Source organism: Vulpes lagopus, chromosome 9, assembly GCF_018345385.1.
Source record: "Vulpes lagopus strain Blue_001 chromosome 9, ASM1834538v1, whole genome shotgun sequence".
Lineage (NCBI taxonomy): Eukaryota > Metazoa > Chordata > Mammalia > Carnivora > Canidae > Vulpes > Vulpes lagopus.
The window spans coordinates 73,204,184-73,223,790 of record NC_054832.1 but is presented as its reverse complement, the minus strand read 5'-3'; the positions used below and the strand labels follow the sequence as shown (position 1 = coordinate 73,223,790).

General features: G+C 38.7%; 1 protein-coding gene across 3 annotated transcripts in view; it reads left to right on the top strand.

Annotated features, from left to right (window-relative positions):
* XKR4 (XK related 4) overlaps positions 1–18,959 on the top strand; it is a 429,186-nt gene extending 410,227 nt beyond the window's left edge. The window contains exons 3-4 of one of the 3 annotated variants that reach the window (XR_005989999.1): positions 1,038–3,170; positions 11,109–18,959. Coding sequence is in view for 1 of the 3 variants with exons in the window: in XM_041769603.1 (XP_041625537.1) it covers positions 1,038–1,984 (947 nt within the window). In the remaining 2 variants the exon portion in view is untranslated. Of the gene's footprint in view, positions 1–1,037; positions 5,693–11,108 lie in introns of those variants that run through there. The other 2 variants (XR_005989998.1, XM_041769603.1) reach the window with 2 other exon arrangements.
* Positions 18,960–19,607: the final 648 nt, after the last annotated feature.

Sequence of the window (19,607 nt, the reverse complement as noted above, 5' to 3'; positions counted from 1 at the left end):
TGGTGTGTTGCATAGTGTGCAAAATGACTAACGTTTCAGTGGCAAAGTGAATTCCCCCAAAGAGCTCCTCTCCTAAAGGAAGCCAGTATGTTTTCAGGTGAGCCCTGTCCATGTCTGGACCATACAAGCAATGCTTCAGACACAGCAGATGGCGGCAAAGCAGAGGGAAATGAAAAAACTTATTTTAAAAACATGTAAACAAACTTTTAAGGAACATACTAAACAAATGCAGTTAGTAAAATAAGAGAAATGGTTGAGAGGTGATTTCTGTACAATCTTTCCTCTATGAAAGAGTAAGTGGTGAGAGCCAGTGAGCAAACATGTCTTCTTCTAAGAGAATGGCAGTAAGGAACAGACAAGAGCTATGGGAAGAATTATGTTCAGATGATAGTAGGACAAACTGCATACCAGGTAAGACAAGAAACATTGCCAAGGAGGTTTTATGGCCTTCTTATTTGTAAGAAAGAATAAACTTTCCTTTGTGAATGAAGTGCATTTATTCTTGTTTAGAAGCAGAAAGTAAATCAGCCAGCCCCTCGCGTTTCCAGTGATTATTTATCCCTTTCATCCGCAGAATCTCAAAGCTGCCAGGAACCTTGGAGATTATCCACTTTATAAATGAGGACGCCAGTTGAAATGATTGTCCAAAGTCATGCAGAGTTGACACAGCAAGCCAATCTGTCAACCTCCAGTCCATAGCTGTTTTCCGACTACACAAAATCACCTCCTTAGTTTACCTACTTCCACCATATACACAGAAAGCTCACCCCACCCCACCCCATTTCCAGATGCCACACCCCACGTGTGTTTTGAATAGCTTTCCTGTCATAGGTCATGACTTCTGCATATGGTTGGGCCCACAGAGGGCAGACACTAGGAGCCCCATCTGATTAAGCTCAGCTAAACACTCAAAGAAGTGAAGAGCTTTGCTGAGGTCACAGGTACTTGTCCCAAGCCCCCAGCTCCATGTGACTTATTTTCGGGGGACAGCACTGCATGTCCCTTTTGACAAAATGTCTTCCTTTTTGCCTTTGTAGGATTCACAGCGGCAGCCTCCCTCGTGTCTTTGGCTTGGGCCTTGGCCTCTTACCAGAAGGCTCTCCGGGACTCTCGAGATGACAAGAAGCCCATCAGCTACATGGCTGTTGTCATCCAGTTCTGCTGGCATTTCTTCACCATTGCTGCCAGAGTCATCACCTTCGCCCTCTTTGCCTCGGTTTTCCAGCTGTACTTTGGGATCTTCATCGTCCTCCACTGGTGCATCATGACCTTCTGGATTGTCCACTGTGAGACAGAATTCTGTATCACCAAATGGGAAGAGATTGTGTTCGACATGGTGGTGGGGATCATCTACATCTTCAGCTGGTTCAACGTCAAGGAAGGCAGGACACGCTGCAGGCTCTTCATTTACTATTTTGTGATCCTGCTGGAAAATACAGCCTTGAGTGCCCTCTGGTACCTCTACAAGGCTCCCCCGTTTGCAGATGCGTTCGCCATCCCAGCACTGTGTGTGGTGTTCAGCAGCTTTCTAACTGGCGTCGTTTTTATGCTGATGTATTATGCCTTCTTTCACCCCAATGGACCCAGATTCGGGCAGTCACCCAGTTGTGCTTGTGAGGACCCAGTCGCTGCCTTCACCCTGCCTCCAGAAGTGGCCACCAGCACGCTCCGGTCCATCTCCAACAACCGCAGTGTCGCCAGCGACCGCGACCAGAAATTTGCAGAGCGGGATGGGTGTGTACCTGTCTTTCAGGTGAGGCCCACGGCTCCGTCCACCCCGTCATCTCGCCTGCCACGGATTGAAGAATCCGTCATTAAAATTGACCTGTTCAGGAATAGGTACCCAGCGTGGGAGAGGCACGTTTTGGACCGAAGCCTTCGAAAGGCCATTTTAGCCTTTGAATGTTCCCCGTCTCCTCCGAGGCTGCAGTACAAAGATGATGCCCTGATCCAGGAGCGGTTGGAGTATGAAACCACGTTATAAGATGCAAGGCCTGGGAGGAGCCACAACCTCCAGGTGAAGGGGTGGCAGCAGGGCCGTGGCAATAATGAAACTTTGTCCTAGAGCAGGGCAACGAGCTGTAATGCGCTTCGTCTGACCCTCCAGCAGCTGACTGCCTGCTGCTGGTCTCCTTCCAAAACAGCCACTGAAGGGAAGGGAAACGGGCCGGCTCAGCGGGACTCCTTGTTGCTACCAACCCCTCCTGCCCACTTTCAGCGTGTCCACCAGAGGGTACTATGATCACGGAAAATGTTGCCTCCGATCAATAGGGTGTTTTGATGGAGTTAATTGACCTTTGCATAAAAATATATTCAGTCACACACACACACACACACACACACACACACACACACACACACACACACGGCACCAGTCCTCTGTCAAAATAGCTTAGGTGATTTTTCTTGATGCAAAGCTCTGATTCTGAATATAAAAACAGAGAGAAAATATATCCCTCAAGACTCCAGAAAAAAAAAAAAATAGTACTACTTAGGAAAGAATTTCATAGACCATTCTCATCTGGAAACCACTACCACGCGTGAAAATCCTACCCAATGGACAACAAACTCAACTGTTGTTTACATGTGTATGCGAATCGGTAGAATGGTTCACTTTCAACACATTTCAGGATCTGTCTCTTATTTTAAGTTTTCAGTTGAGAACATCCTTTCCGACAGAAATCCTATGCAGCACATGTATGGCTTTTGACAAGACCAGGGAGCTCTCAATGATTTCGTGATGTAAACTAAATGATCATCCTGATTCAGTCTTCAGTCGCAAAAATGTAGTAAGTACATGAAGAGGAAGCAGGGAAACAAGGCAAAAGGAGTGTCTGATGTCCTGGCCTGTGCAGCTCACGCGGGCTCATAGGTGCAGAGCAACAGGAGAGGAATATGCTGAACTGGATGTTTCGAGACGTGGGGAAGCATGGCTCTGTGTGAATACAGGCAAGCGCGAGTCCAGAGCACGCTGCGCCACACCTTCCTAGTGCCAAACACGTCCAACCACAGGACTGATGTGGAAGTCCCAAACACCTGAGAACGAGTGGCGTGAGCCCCCCAAAGTGGACGTGAGAGTGCACCATCAAGTTCCCCACTGTGTACAGACTCCCCTCCCCCCAACCCAAGGTCAAAGTGATGTGTCTTTTAGAGGCTTTGGACACTTTTTAGTAAGTATGAGCAGACAGTGCAGTGAATATGCTATGAGACAACCCTTCCCAACTGACGGAGGGCTTATCACTAGATCCAGCTAAGATTTGTATTTGAATCATTTGTAAAGTCGCACTCTGAACAAACTTCTGGGTTTTTAATACCTCCGTACGGCAAGTAAACGTCCCTTGCTTTCTGTTCCCAGTGTCCTCAGTCATGGTGCTTTTCGTTGCATTAAAAGTGCCGGTCAAACTTTGATAGTATTTTTTTATAGTTGGTGCAGAGTGGAATAACTCATGGATTATTTCAATATTTTTGTAATAAAAAATATAGGGTATACATATAGGCATCATCACTTTTTTTATAGACCTGGAATCGTTTAAAACACTTTAAGCATCAGAATTACTTGGGATGTCAGGAACTGGTCCACAAATCCCATCAGCCTGCCTCAGCAGATTGAGAACACTTGTCTCTTGCAAGATCACCCTACTTTGCAATGTCGGTGCCCCCAGGAACCTGGCCAGGGGTGCTATCAGGATATCAGGTGACAAGAGAATCAGCTTAACTAGAAAGGGCTTGTCAAGACTGGCCAATGTTTCCCAGGATGTGAGAGCTGTAAATGATTATCTTCATCCATCCATGATCACAAAGCTGACCACAGTGGAAGATGTCTTAAACTTCCTTCCCTGGTTTTATATTAACCCAACTTATATATTAAATATTAGTCAAGTCACTAAAAAAAAGAGAAAGAGAGACAGAGAGACAGAAGAGGGAAAAGTCCGTTTAGCTTAATTATTCTGTGATTTGGACTGTACAATCCACTTAAAATAGTCAAGTTCTATAGCCACCACCTATAGTGGGTGTGTCACACAGAGACTGCTGTCCCAGTGACATCCACGGGAAATGGCAGAGGGTTCAATCTATGACTTCCTTTGGTACAAAGCCCCAGAGCAACATTTTAAAAATAGATGATTTTTTATTGGTAGACATACTTTCCTAGCACTCCATGGTTCGATCCTCCAAGCAAGATTTCCACTAAAAAATAATAATCTTTTGTTTGGATGTGAAAAGATTACCTAGTCGTCAGTAAAGGCCCAGGAAGACGCTCTTCTTGTCAGCAGTTGGTGAAAACATTGCACCCCCATTATAGATGGAAAAAGTGATTATATTGGCAAAAATTCTTCACTTTCGTGCAGGACCATGAGTTATTAGCTTCATTATTTCCAAGAAAACTTTTAATTGATGATCTTTGGAAATTGAATGGCTCAATTGAACTATACCTTTGATTTCATGAGTAAATGCCAGATTACAGTTAGAGTGTCAATCAACACAAACTCAGCAGGCCCCAACACTCCTCAATCATGTAAGTCCTGAGTTATTTCTCAATTTGATACCCCATTTAACATGTTAAGAGTCAAAATGAGTACTGTGTGAATAAACAATAATGTACTGTGCTTTGTCTTAGAGGTAAGAATACAGTTAGGAGGGTGTAAAAAGTTTGTATTTCTCAGCAATTTCCCAAATACCATAAATACTCCATTATCCAACATACTTGAAGATGATGATGTTTTAGTTAGTCAAAAATTCTTGCTAAGGAAAGGATATCTTCACCATAAACTCCAAACTCTCTCAAGATTACAGGAACCAAAAAATTCTGCTTCTGAGGAAAAGCGTGACCTAATCTTGTTTCCATGATTCAGAAAAAGCACTGTGCTGCCCTCAGATGGTGTGATGAGAACCGTTATTATTCATTTCTAGATATATAGAAAACACAGAGTTTAAAGTATTAGGATTTAAAGAGACATTTTCAATGTGCAAAGGAACAAAGCTTGATTTTTGTATCTGTATTTTAATTCTTCCTAAGATTTCATTTTCAATCTGCCATGAAACCCTCCACAGACAGTAACCAGAGAGCCCAGAGAGCCCAAAAAGAACATGCTACAGTTAGCACACAGATTGGAAATGCTGGATTCTTTCTCTGTGGGATCCAACTTCCTGTGTTCTACTTGGATTCTCTGAGGGGAGGGGAGTCCTGCTCTTAGCACTCCCTTTTTGCCCAAGACCATAAATTTTCCAAAAGAAAACGTTATACATCTTTTTCACTTTCAAATTAGCATTTGAAAATGAAGCTGTGTTTAAGATTAAAGAATATATACATATGTGATATATATATACGTGTGTGTGTGTGTGTGTGTGTGTGTGTATCTTAACCATACTGAGGTTTTTAAGTATTTGTGTGGAAGAAAAAAAAATTTTCCAAGTAAGTCAAAGTTTGGTCTCCCATAATGACTATGTCTTTTAAATCCTCTTAGCCATTCTCATTGTCCTACTTAACTATGTGCTGTCTAGTTCAGTAACACTGACTTTGCGGACACTCCATTACTATTCATTTTTGATAATGCCATGAGTCCAACAAGTGAAATAAATTTTCTTACTGACTTGGCAAGAACATGCAATTCGAGTATTAGTACAATATAAAATATGAAGATACCAGAAGATAAAAGTATAATGAAGTATTTATGCTTAATTCCTAAATGCCCAATTTATTTTACTCTATGAATCAATTAAGTGATAGCACTGACCAATTAAAAGTGAATGGGAATAATTGAAATCTCAATGACTTGTTTCTTAAAATACCGTAACATGCATATGTGTTATGTATGTATATATGTATGGTTTACATATATATCTACACACACAACAAAAGAACAGAGATGAAAAAGATGAAGCATATACTGCCCTTTCATGCATATTAACTGGTGTGTTACCAACACGTGAATTTTTAGTTAAAAATCTTTTACCTCCTCTTTTTCAGCCCAAACTTACAATCCCTGTCTATACGATATAAGACATCAACATACTGGTAATGTTGAGGGAAATACCTAGATGCAATTTATCACTTTTAGCTTAAATAAGCTATTTCACTCCTATAAGATTTCATCTTCTAAGAAGCTAAATAGAATAGGTTTGAATCATTTCAAGGTTTCTTTCTCCCAACTGATTGAATTGAGCAAAGAAAAACTCTTGTGTCCTTACCAGACTGTGTAAGGTTACACATTTGCCTTTAAACATACCAAATGCCATCGAGTGGAAGAAGTTCTCCCACAATGTTTGGATAAGAATCCACTATTTTTTTCTAATGAACCATTTTCTAGACTAAATATATGCTCTCCTGCATTCTCATACATCTTTGCCATTAGCCATCACTGTTTCTATATAAAACTTGGATGAGATGCCTGCATTTTTATGTTTCTAAGGAGAATTCCTTAAAGCCTTTTTAAAAATAGCTCAGACTGTCTTTCAGAAATATAGCTTAGAGGATGGTTGAAGTGCATGGTGAAAACAGCAGATCTGAGGTGCTTGTTTCTATAAATTCAGTGATGGATGCAGATCAACTCATGTTCATTTATCTTCAACAGTCCAGTGTCACTTCTGAAAACAATCAAAATGATTGCTTCTGCCAGCTTGTGACTCATAACACCCTTCTTCCCCCTCTGAAGCCTGGGCATTTCAACATGGCCGAAGAAGGGTGATTTTCGTCTACTGCCTACCCACTGAAGCACCCAACTTCCATTTCCAAGTCTCTGGCCCTGACCTGACCTGTATCAGGCTGTGAAGTGATCTCAGCAGTCGGGTTGCATCTCCTCTGCTCACTTAGGAAAGCTGTACTGTCCACTGCAGGGCTTTGTCTCTGGACCTATGTCTGGTCCAGTTGTAATCCTAGAAATGGGCACACAGAAAGACTCAATCTGTGCCTGGGATCAACAGTCTCAACAGTAGGATTACTCATTCAACAGTAAAACTCCACAGAATGTGGGTGGAATTGTATAAAAACACAATGAGCCATTTAATTTTGTTAATTGTAGCAATTAGGCTAGCTCGAACACAGCCTGTGCTCACAGCAGAAAGCCAAGTGGAAGAAATGGCAAACAGCCTTTTGCCCACAGAAATGAGGGGTTCAGAAACTCTCCTTTGAGTGTGTAAGGCATCATGTTGTTTGAGCATCCATCTGAAGCTCTTTCTCTAGATTCCATAAGAAAAAAAAATCACATTCTTGTTATATTGTATGCAGCGATCTAATCCCAAAACGTAAAACTCTGTCAGTCTTTTGTGGTGTATGTTCTGCTCAATAGGGATGGTTTAATGTCCCTGAAATGCCTAATCATTTTGCTAAAATATTTTACTCACATAAATAATATACTGACATAATATGTCAGAAACACTGACAAACTCAAATTTTTGCTTTGGTTATTTTTTTACCCTTAGATTTTCTTGCAGTTCAGTTCCTCATACTGATAGTAACTTACCATGACCGGAACTTATTGTGTGCCAAGTGCTGTGCTATAGAGCTTTACCTATGTGACCTCATTTAATCCTTACAACCATCCATGAGTTAAGTAAGACCATTTACAGATGACAAAACATAATCTCAGAGACACTAAACAAATTGCCAAAGATCCCACAAGTAGGAAACAGTGGACCTGAGAATTGAACACAACTTGTAACAACTTTGCACAACTGAAAATTTTTCTAGAAGACCAAGGAACATTTTCCCACCAACATCTATTTCAGATTTGGCAAGCTTTCAGGAGAAACAAAATCATGGTCTGACAATGAAATCTTCCAAAGCAAGTTTTATTTAAGGTCAAAGATGTCTTCCAAAATGAAAAGTTAAAAATAAAAGTCAATAGTGAGAAATGGAAATTGCTATCACCTGTGACTGAATTTTACTTCCACTCCCTAATCCATGGTAGGTAGATACGTGCTATTTTTCCATTCTGGACAATTGTCCTTCTCCATGACCCTACTCTACACTAAAGTAAGCGATAAATATAAAGTAACCTGATGGCTCTTCTTTTGTATTCTATACATGTGCTATACTGTCATCCAGTTAGGCACACTGAAAAATAAACTCCAGTGCTTACTCTGAAACTCCGACAGAGAGAGACAGAGACAGAGAAAGAGAGAGAGGAAGGAGGGGGAGGGAGAGAGGGCAGAAAGATAGACAAACATTTGAAGTGACATTATCCTATCCCACTGCCATGATTTTTCTCTAAATTATATATCTTGCATTTCACACAATTTAATATGTAAGAGGGTTATTATACCATTAGCCATTAGCTTGACCCATCATATAAATTGAGGACTTTTACCTTATATTGAAAAGTTAGGTGTAAAGAATAAAGCAAACATTTACCAACTATTTGTTGAACTGATTATAAAATGATTGATATGTCCTTTCCCTCCTCACTTTCGATGTAACATGTCTGAGTTCTATAGGATAACAGTAAAACTCATTCAATGGCATTGTATAGTAAGCTGTGTGATGTCCTTTGAATTGATGCTAAACAAATAGCCAGTAATAAACCCTAGATTTTTTCAACCTTGGTCTTTATTTTAGAAAAATATGCAGTGTTCAATCTGACTTTAAAGTATGAAAAATACAAGCAATCTTCTGTCTTCCTACTTTGAGAAGATTTAAGCAGATCTTTATGATGATATGTTAAATTAGAAGTCACTAATTTTTATTGAAAGTAGCACCTAGGCAGCCTGGGTGGCTCAGCGGTTTAGCGCCGCCTTCAGCCCAGGGTGTGATCCTGGAGACCAGGGATCGAGTCTAACATCAGGCAACCTGCAAGGAGACTGCTTCTCCCTCTGCCTCCCTCTGTGCCTCTCTCTCTCTGTGTCTCATGAATAAATAAATAATATCTTAAAAAATAAAAAAGAAAGCACCTAAAGAGAGATCTAAATGTTACTACAGCACATTCCTTTTATAGATGAGACAACCAAGATCCAAAGAGATCAGGTCATTTTTGTAATCAGGATTCCTTCAGTCATATGATCCACAGGACTAGCCAGGAAACACACAGCCAAGTGCAGGAGTCTCACAATCCAGCAGTTTACACTTTGGTTATTAGCAGCAAAATGGGAGTCTTCTGACTTTAACTCTTTTTTGCGCTCTTACACAACTCCTATTTTTAATATCTACATTTAATACTATACTAGAGCAACAAGGAAACATAGCTTTCCCAATATTGTATTTGTAAGCCTCATAATAAACAACTGTCACACAATGACAAACATAAGGTAATGATGTAAATATAAAGATAAGTCAACAATGGCTGACTGTCTATAAAGAAAAAAGTAATTTTATAATTTGTTTCTATGCCTCTTCAATACTAGGCATTTTTAAGTCAAGGTCACAAGGCAACAAAAAGAAATTGAAATACTTTTTTGGCACATAGCACTTGACTCTAAACAATCATATCTGAATAACCTTTGGAGATATTCCTGAGAACTCTTTTTAAGAAGAGGCATGAAATTAGGATGCCTCTAAAATGTCTGAAGACTTTTCCAATAAGCTGCTTCTCTGATCTTCAGGAAATGACCTTTATTAGCACATATGGTACGTCTCCAGCATAGCGTTTAGGAATAACAAATTTCCAGACCTAAACGTCAGATATTGCAAACTGAGACGTTGACCTAAAGCCATACTTCCTGTGCCCAGAAGAGAACACTGTGCTGCCTTACATTCAGGAGTCAGGACAGCCAGACTCACCTCGTGTGGATACTGCATGCTGGCAAAGTACCCAAATCGAGTTTCTCCCTGCAATATGGCCACATGGTTGGCTTCCCTCAGCTGTAAGGGGTATATTGCTAAAGGTAACTATTAATTTGCATAACAAATTTTCTCTAAGTGAAATAAGTCTGGTCAGGGAATGCACAGATTCTCTAAGGAATAAAAGGAAAGAGAAAAAACAGATTCATTGTTTTAAGCACAGAATAATTCAACGAATCTCTTGGTGAGTCCCATTAAATATCAACAAAACAGTTGACCTAATAATGGTGGGAAGCATGAGGTATGGTCTCTAGGTTCAAGCCACCGTAGGTAGTTGATCACTGTGATTACTGCTGTTTTAGCCATCATGCAGGCCAAGAAGAGTATAGTTACTGATACGATGTTTGCAGAGCAAAGATCATGATGATAAAACAGACCAACATCAAAACTAATTAATCAACTTGATAAGCAAATATTACCAGCTCAGTACCAACACAAAATGTTCTCTTGTGTTGTTATTAAAGCCTGTCACCTAACTCTGTTATTAGAATTTCAGAAAATGTAAGGTTTCATGTTTTTATTATACTTCCATGTATCAAATTAAGCTAGTGCCCCTCTCCTCTCTCTATTGCTTGATTTGCATTAAAATGGAACTAATCAAATTCTTATTTCATTTAAGTGCTACAAATATTAACAAATGGAGATGTTGCATTTGAGTTAATTTAATTTAATAGTTCTAGTGGCATTCTGGTATGGAGTTGTACCAAATCAAGACTCTTAATTATTTCAAATTAATTCATTTATCAGTAAGTTCTACAACACCCCTAAGTGAGTTGAAAATACAGCTCAGGTTTCTATCATTGTACGAAATTCCTCTTTTGGTTACAAACCAGTAGAACGTGTCTTAATCAACATCAGCATTTCAATCCATTGTGATTCTGGCACTTGGGCATGTCGGGTACTGCTAGTACTGCTACGTAAAACTTAGCAATTGACCTTCGACCCGGACTCTCTATGGGCCCCACTGTGAGTTCTTACTCTATTCGAATTGCAAGCAATAGTACATCATCCTGTAACCAAAGGAGATCTGTTGGCTAGTCAAAGAATTGTCATTTTTATATCCTTCTTTCAAAGAACTAAAACATTCAACTTTCCTTATTAACCTTTCTAATGTATTGTACATAGAAAAGGAAATGGATCCCTGAAATACGTTCCAAAAGCCTGGGGTGAAACATTTCCCTAGGTCTGAATCAGAGGCTTGACGCCCCATGAAGAGGAATAAGTGTCTCATGTGCCACAGGAAAGGGAAGGGGGACGAGCCCAATCATTCAAAATGTGAGCCGCGACTGTCACAAAGATGTGTAGTGTTGATGGTATCGATTCCCTTCTTTTTTTACAGAAACATCTTGGAACTTGTCAAGCTTTACGGAAGGTGATTTGCGTTAATTAATGCAACAGACCCTTTAATCTTGCAAATTCTTGACTTGTAATATTGTAGCCAAGCTACCGCAAGGGAAAATTAATCAGTTAGTGGGAAGGAACAGTCGTGCCATGCCGAGCCATGCCATGCCCGGGCCTGAAGAGAAAGACCTCTGTGAAGTAGAGCACTAATGAATTCATGCTACCTGCTTCCTCATCATTCATGCTATGAATATTCATCCGCTTCATTTGTTTTTGCCAGAAAGAGCTGCTTTAAAAAAAAAGAAAAAGAAAAATGTCGATGGATTCCTGGGGCTCGCATAGCTCAGAGAATAGGTATTGGGTCATGGAGACTCCTGTTAATGGATACAAATCTACTTGTGTTTGGAAATGAAAAGAAAAAATGTCATTGTCATCTCTTTAATGATTGATCTGAGTACAGTGGCCGCCCTCACTTCGTTTCTTGAGAATAGTGTTGTCAGCGTTGTGTTAACCAATCTATGAAACTTGAATCTGTAATTCCATTTCAGAGGTAAAATCTGCATGGATGTAACTATTCAATAATTTGATTCCTGCCTTCCTGGGTGGTGGAACCTGGTGGTTTCAAAGTGAGGCACATGAGCATGTGGAATTGACCTTCCTGTTGTTTCTGAGAGCCTACAAAACCTCAGTTACAAGCTATAAGGTCATCAAGAGAGATTCTTATTGCCTAGATGTTCACTTACAAGTAAACAGGTAGTTTCAGAATTTAAACAATCATGGTTCTTTCCCACTTGTTTCTCTGTTTTCCAAGAAAGGTTTGAGCTCCAAGATAAGGATGAATATACTCCAGATTATAGTTTCAGGGCTTGCAAAGGAGTCAGACATCCAGTATGTTCTGATAAAGTTCCTGTCTAACCTTTTGGTAGAACAATTTTAGGAGTGAACCCTAGAGGAATGATGAAAGTCATCAGGTTTTTCCAATGAGCAACCTAACAGAAAAATCTTGTAAAAAGAAGCAAAGATCCTTTTTCTTGTGTTTCGAAGATGTTTCTCCTTGCTAAGTAGACAGACCATCTTAGTGATTTGAGAGCTACTGAATGTAATCCCAGTTACAGGTGCCAGTATTGTGCTGCCTACCCTACTCTGTCAAAGTCATTTTTCAGAACCGGCGCTTGGCACAAGCACTGAAATCTAATGGCAAAAACTGGCCTACCACCATGTGACTTCTTTTCAATTACAAGGCAATGAAAACTGATAAGTTGAAGAAAACTGTAATTTCCTGAACTTCAAAGCCAAAATGGGCACAAAGAGATTCTGTAACATACAGTGAGTTGATTGACTGTGGGGACCCAGGAGCAATAAACAATCCACTTAGGCAAGGCTCATGAGTGAGAGCAGCTATAAGCTGTGTTGGCACAGAAGGTGATTGAAGAGGACACCTCCCAGTAGCTCATCAGGAATACTTGCCTTTTTAGAGAGCAGAGGATCAGAGTAGCCCCTGCCATTCCATCACTCCGAGGATAGTTACACCCATATGTGAAGGGCCAAGGCAGAGGCCAGAGAAGATGTCAGGGGCTTCATGTCTGAGACTAACTCTGTCTGTAAGGGAACAGCTCTCCTTGATCATTGGCCCCGATGCTGCTAGCTAGTTCTGCATGCCAAGAGCTTCTGATGAATTATAAGATGAGGTGTTTAAAGGTGTTGTAAGTACTCCTGCTTGTAGAACATGAACCATTGAATTATCCCTCATTCTAACAGGAACGAGATTCAGGGTTACTATGGCCTTACTCATCATCCCATTGTAAATATATCATGACATCATGAGAGCCTCTGTGTTCAAATTCACTAAACCAGGTTTACACGTCCTAGGTCTATGTATCTATCCCCAAATTGGAAAAATAATTCCTTGAGGATGATCTTCAGAATAATGGAAGTGAAAAAATGTGGACAGTTAAGTGATTTTCACCATACACAAGACTACTAGAGTACTGATAGCCCTGCAGCTCTGATTTTTTTTCTTCTTCTCATGACTAAGTTTCTTTCCACTTAGGGGCCTTCAACATCTGAATTTTCCAGATGATTGGTGAACCATCTTAACTAAACCGAAGTACACACTATGGCATTGTTAAACTATAAAGGCTGTCCACATGAATGCAAATATCCCAAAGCAAAGTGAAGAAGTAGGTCACTCAAGCAGTAAATTAGGTCTTTGTGATGTCAAACAGTTGGATACTTGGGAAAATCCAGATGTTTGAATGATATGGTTTCTCATCTGGTTGTCTGGTGTTGTCTAGATAGACAGAAAATGCTCAGGTGTTATAGGTAATGAAATTTAACTTTCTTGTGAAGTAATCTATTGCTAGTGATATTCTGCTGCTAAAAATCTCTTTGTTGTGCAAAGAGGAATAAATAATGCAGAGCAAATGCTATTTGATTTTTATTTACTTTTGGCAAACACATGAGTGGAAGAGGCTTGGGAGGTTGTCCTAGGGGTATTCAGATGTGATTGTAGCACAGACCTCCTTCAGAAAGAAGGTTCTGGAGGCCTGCCACTGGGCTCCTTCCTGCCAAGGAAACATTTTATTCAGCTCCTTCCCCATCCTTTATAATTCTATCATTGCCCCTCTGCTCTTCACATAATCTTCATTGTTCACAAGTCTATTTGACTGAATTGTTCAAGAGAAATACAAATTGGTTAACTTTTTATTCTTCAAATAGGAAGTTTTCATTTTAAGGATTACATCTTCTAAGCAGAAAAATAAACTACTCAATGCAGTTATTTTATGGTGCATGTTATGGTGTTAACAGAAGTAAAAGGTGTTTTTCCCAAATTAAACAGAATGCATAATTTTTTTTTGTTTGGTTTGCTGATGTCATTTTGATTGCCAAGGACTAACTGGTTATACATATTAGAATATTAGTGTTTCCTTTGTAGTCATGGAAAAGAGAAAAAGGAAAAAATGTCATCAAAGGAAAGTTCATTTTCCAGAAGGAAGTTTGAGATAGTCCTATGACTCTTGTATCTGTGATTACTTGTGAACAATTTCTTCCTTGTTTCATCTGATTTGGCCCTGGATTGGTGAGTGTGTGCATTTCCTCAAATTGTGTGCTTACCTTATTTACTGTTCTGAAGTTGGACAGAAAAACAGGCAAGCTATTCAGACCGATTTTCTTTCCCATGAGCTTATGATGCAGAACTTGTTCTGAGGCATCAACTGTAAGCAAGGCACACAGAGCACTGGAAGGTATTCAGCTCTGCCAAGGTCATGAGAGGATTTCCAGAGAAAATCTAAATGTTTTGTACATTCTTAGGTAGTGTTGTGATTGTGTCGAATTCTACATTTCAGTGCCAACTTAGAAGGACTTCATGGGGTAATCAGTCCCCACACTTGTCGGCTCCCTCCTCCCATCAGACGCAGAAATCGCATCACCCCAAAATCAAATGGGTGCTCTCCCTTGCTTAGCAAGGGCTTCCAGCCACCAAGTGTCAATTGCCCTATGCTAACCGTGTTTTGTAAATGCTCCTTTGGATGGCAGACCTTTGGATGCATCTTTGGATGGTTTGCTAGTCCTACACCTGTGAAAGCCTTCCAGCCTACAGAGCTGCTCCTTCCTGTCACAGATGACATACCAACCCGATATGGCTTTGCTTTCCTTTTTCCTTGAGATTTTTACCTCACTAACTCCTTTTCCAAATCTTTGTACCTTCATGTTATCAATAGGATATTTAGTTCAATGTTTCAGTCAACTGGCAACAAAGAGGCAACAATCAATTGGCAACTACAAAAACATTAGGCACTTTTTTTTTTGTTATCTTTTGTTATGTAATAATTGAGAGGAAGTTATGGTTTAGTAGAAAACTAAAAAAATCCCTGTGTTGATTATAATGGCTATTTTAAATACTTAAATATATTCTATTAAACCGTATCCTTTTACACTATGAAATCTATTCTTTTCTGGAGACAAGAACATGCAGGGGCCGTGTCCAGCAGTGGAAACACAGGGGCCTGGAATCTGAGCCCCTTGAGTCCTCATTCGTTGTTGGTCACTTAAGCCTCAGAAATTCATCCTCTGCCTCTTTTTTCCCCATATGTAAAAGAGAGATAATCTTTATCTACCTACCTCAGAGTGGTGTTGTGAGGAGGAATTAAGTTCTTAAAGTGCTTGACACTTCATAACTAACATTAGCATAAAGGAGGCCTGTGTGCAGCCTTAGGATAGGCTGCAGTGGGGGAGATGAAGGCGGCCTAGCAACATGACAGCAATAAGTCACGAAGTAGAGAGTATGATCACTTAACAGAAGTGAAACTTTTTCTTCAAAGGTCTAATAGAACTTTTTTTTAAATTATCAGCTTTTAAATGAGAAAAATTAACTCTTTTCATACAAACATTTAAAAGTTTCATATACACTAACGATTTTCCTCTTAGCCAAACTGAATTTTACTACATATTTATTAAACATATCCAGAAGACTGGGCTCCTTCTGATGCCTAAAGAGTTTGCATGCCAATACCAAACTCCGTTTTCCAGAATGCCCACATGATGTCGGAGTTCAGAACTAATGATTGCCAAGTGGTGTTCTGGAACCCACTACCAGGAGGTAACAATTTGAATAGATAGATTAGATTTTGTGTTATTTACAGTGAGTTTCTTTTTCATCCCTAAGATGACACATCTCTCCAGATTATAAATAAATTTTAAATTTTTCAGAGACGTGTTTACACAAGGGTTTCTATATAGTGATATACATGTATACTTACACATGCATAAATCTTAGTATACAACTATAAGACAAAGGAGATGGTAGGAAAACAACTATAGGGAACATCCTGTACAACTTCCCCCCAAAGTAAATGCTTTTTCTTAAATATTTAGTCCTAAATAACATGATTTGAGGTTATAAATATTTATCATTTTTGAGTCATGGAGGCAATATTGTGAAGTAGTAATTCACCCATGGAATTATACTAACAATTCAGATACTGTTTTAAAGATGTGACTTCACGGGGAAAAGTTATGTACATAAATGCTGTCATTGTGCCCTTAGTTTATAATTATATTCCATTGCAAAAAAACAATGCATGCTCTTAAAAATATGAAATAAGTTTTCAGAAAGTTTATCTTGATAAGTGGGTTTAAAATCATGTTGTGCCTGGAGCTAACATAGTGTATACTTTCAACATAATCTCTTCTGGATTCCAAAATCTAGTTGCTGGTGGTATAGCTTAAAATTTCAGATTGGTGAAACATTTCTGATGCATGGTATTAAACCTTTTGAAGCATGAATTTAACCTAGGCAATTATCTGATCCATTAAAAAAAGTTTATGTTGCCATGCCAGACTTAAGATAAATATCATTTTTTAGACTCAAAATATGAGAATTGTGAGTCGAAATAATTTGAATTTCTCTGACTTTTTCCCCCAGTGCCAAAAGTTTTTCAAACCAAAAGTGTAACAGAATGTCCTTGTTTCTGAAGGGAAATATCCGTGTCTTTCTTTTATTTTTGTGCAAGAGACCTGAATTTAACTGTACTAGATTCAGGTGCATGCAAATAAGAAAATGTATGGCAGCCTTTTAGGGGGGTTGGCCAGGATGAGAGAGGGCTATGCAGAGAACTCATCATTGAAAGGCTGTATGACAAAGGTACAAAACAGAATCTAAAAGTAGTAAAGCTGTACAACTCCTTGTAATGATAGAAATGAAATTCCTCACCAAAGAGATGAAAAAACAGCTGTAGACAACATGTTATTAGACAGAAGCTACATTAATTACTGCGAAAAAGGAAATTTGAACCCCTTATATTTTACCCTTAAGGCTTTCCAGTCCACATGAAACTTTCCAGAGTGTTCCCTGAAAACAGTAGACTTTTTTAGAAAACTAATTTTTAGCAGAGATATATGTGACTATACTGCCATGGACCAGTCATTATATAATTATTGTGTATGCAATTCTTCATAAATGTAGTTGTCAACTTTTACGATTACTTCCAGTTAATTCTGTTCCATAAACATATGGTAGAAAACACATGGAAAATTCTTTTTTGCTCCAAAGGAATGCCTGCTAACTTATTTATAGCCCCCTCTTATTCCTGGCATATTAATATCACCAAACTCCTTTCATATCTAGATGGTACGAGATCACTAAAAAAATGAGGTTTTCAGCAAACTGCTTATTAAGGTCTCACCTAAAGCTTCTCTTTAGTGAAGGTGGCAGAAGGAGAGGGAACATGGGTGAGAACCTTTCCTCTATTAAATTGTCTCTGCTTTTCTTCTCAGTTATCAGACAGCTCAGTAGCCTGGAGAGCAAAATGATGTAAGACATGCAAATTAGGATTTTCCCATTCTCAGAGCAAGGAGGGCAACCAATGAGCCAGAGGTTACCACACCTTTGAAACCAAATAGTACATTGAATTTAGGGCTAAGACAAAAAAAAAAAAAAAAAAGTAAAGTATGAGCAACATCATCCATCCTGTTGGTTCTTTTCATAGTTTTTACTGAATTATTTTTACAGTGTAGATCAGAAGTTTCTAGTAATGATAAGTAATACCATTTTATTTATAGCTTCAATACAGAAATGGTGAAAACATGAGTTACAAAATTACCAGGGATACAGACTTTGTCTGTACTGACACCTTACCTAGCAAATTGGAAACAAATACTAGTCAATATTCTGGTTTCATTAAAAACATCTAGTTTTAAAAAAAGGAGCATTTTGCTCAGCATCAAACCGTTACACAATATAAACCTGCTTCCAAATGGCAAGGATTTTTGCTACTGACATTTGTTCTTCATTCTGCAGTTATTTTAAGTAAATAATTTTCACATCTAACTACCTCAGCTACTGTTATTTTATTTAGAAACATGAAATCATGCACTTTGTAACCAACAAGTTTTTCATTTAAAAATTCAAAAGGATACTTGGTGCAAAGCAATTTTCAAAAATTTGTATATGATATAAGAAACCCAACCTCAGGAGGTTGTTCTTAATTTTGTTTATTGGTTTCTAAGTTCGATTGGGGTAAAATCTCCTTTCCACTTAACACCAAGAGAAGCTGCTCTATATTTGCTTAATTTGCCTTAAACATTTTGTGCTCTTTTCCCTGTTCAATTTTTTTTGTTTGTTTGTTTTAAATCTATCTCTGAAAAGAAAATATAACAGGTGGCAGATGAACATCAAACAAGAGAATGGACCAATCACTTCTCAGTTCCCTGTTGTCAACTCTGCATGACATTCTGATTGTGCAAAATTGCCATTCCTGTGCTTCTCTCTCCCATGATCATTCCAGAAATAAGGTCTGAGAGATCCCATGTGTGTGTTTAGGGAACAGTGTAGACTTTTCCCCCAGTACAAGCACAGTGCCTGGACCCGAATGATAACCTTGGCAGTTCTTGTGCTTTTACTTTGTAAACATTGTACAAATGTATTTGGAATTTTATTTGAAATGAAGAATTAAACTAGTTATTAAATTTTTTTCCTTCCTGTAAATATATATATTCAAACTCCATGTATCCAAACATTCCTTTAGCGTTCGGATTGTAAGAGTGTCTTTATTGGCTGGACGCCGCTGTCTCAGGCCGCGGTCCCATGTGCTCTAGTTGAAAGCACAGTGTGTGAAGTATTTGATGTACTATAATACCATAGTTATTTTGGTCTGTTAAGTAAGTTGCAAATTGTGATGAAATGAAGTGGAAAGTAGTGCTTCATAATGAACAAATTTCCTTGGTTACATGATTTTTTCTTGTAAAACTTTAAAAAAAAGAAAACTTGAAATTTTATATATTTGGATTTTGTAGATTTTTTTTTTATTTTATTGCAACACAAGGTACCAAAATCATTAAATAAAGTACACTGTGGTCATTTTAACAGAAGTCTGAGTTCCTGATTCTTTATAAATCTATGAAGAGAGCAGTCATTGTGGGTCTAAGATGGGTAGACGGGGGGAGTAGGCCATCTTCTTAGGCATATCCTCAAGACAAAATGATTTATACTTGAAAATAAAGAAAGCCGAGTTCTGCCAAATCTGAGATTTAAAATAAAATTATATAAATTTCTAGGATATGTTTCATTTGTTTATTTCTGAAAAGTGCTAAAGAATGTTTCTCTAGAACCAGTATTAAAACAAAGAGATGTTTCATATCACAGAAGGTTAACAATTTAAATAATTTGTCTAAACATTAAGAAAAGGAAGAACAGTCAATGAACAAAAGCACTTTTTAAAAAGATGATGTGTCTAAATGCCTGATTTTCCTACAAAATTAGGGTTTATGCTTAATATAATTATTTTTCTCAAAATATTCTAATTTTTTTGTTTTAAAGAAACTTTCTATTATCTATATAGTTTGGTAAGAGATATACTGGCTTATAAAAGCTTTCTTTTAGGGGTACGTGCATGGCTTACTCAGTTGAGCATCTGAACAAGAAGGTCATGAACTCGGGGCTGTGAGATCAAGCCCCATATGGGGCTCTGCACTCAGCGAGGAGTTTGCTTGGGATTCT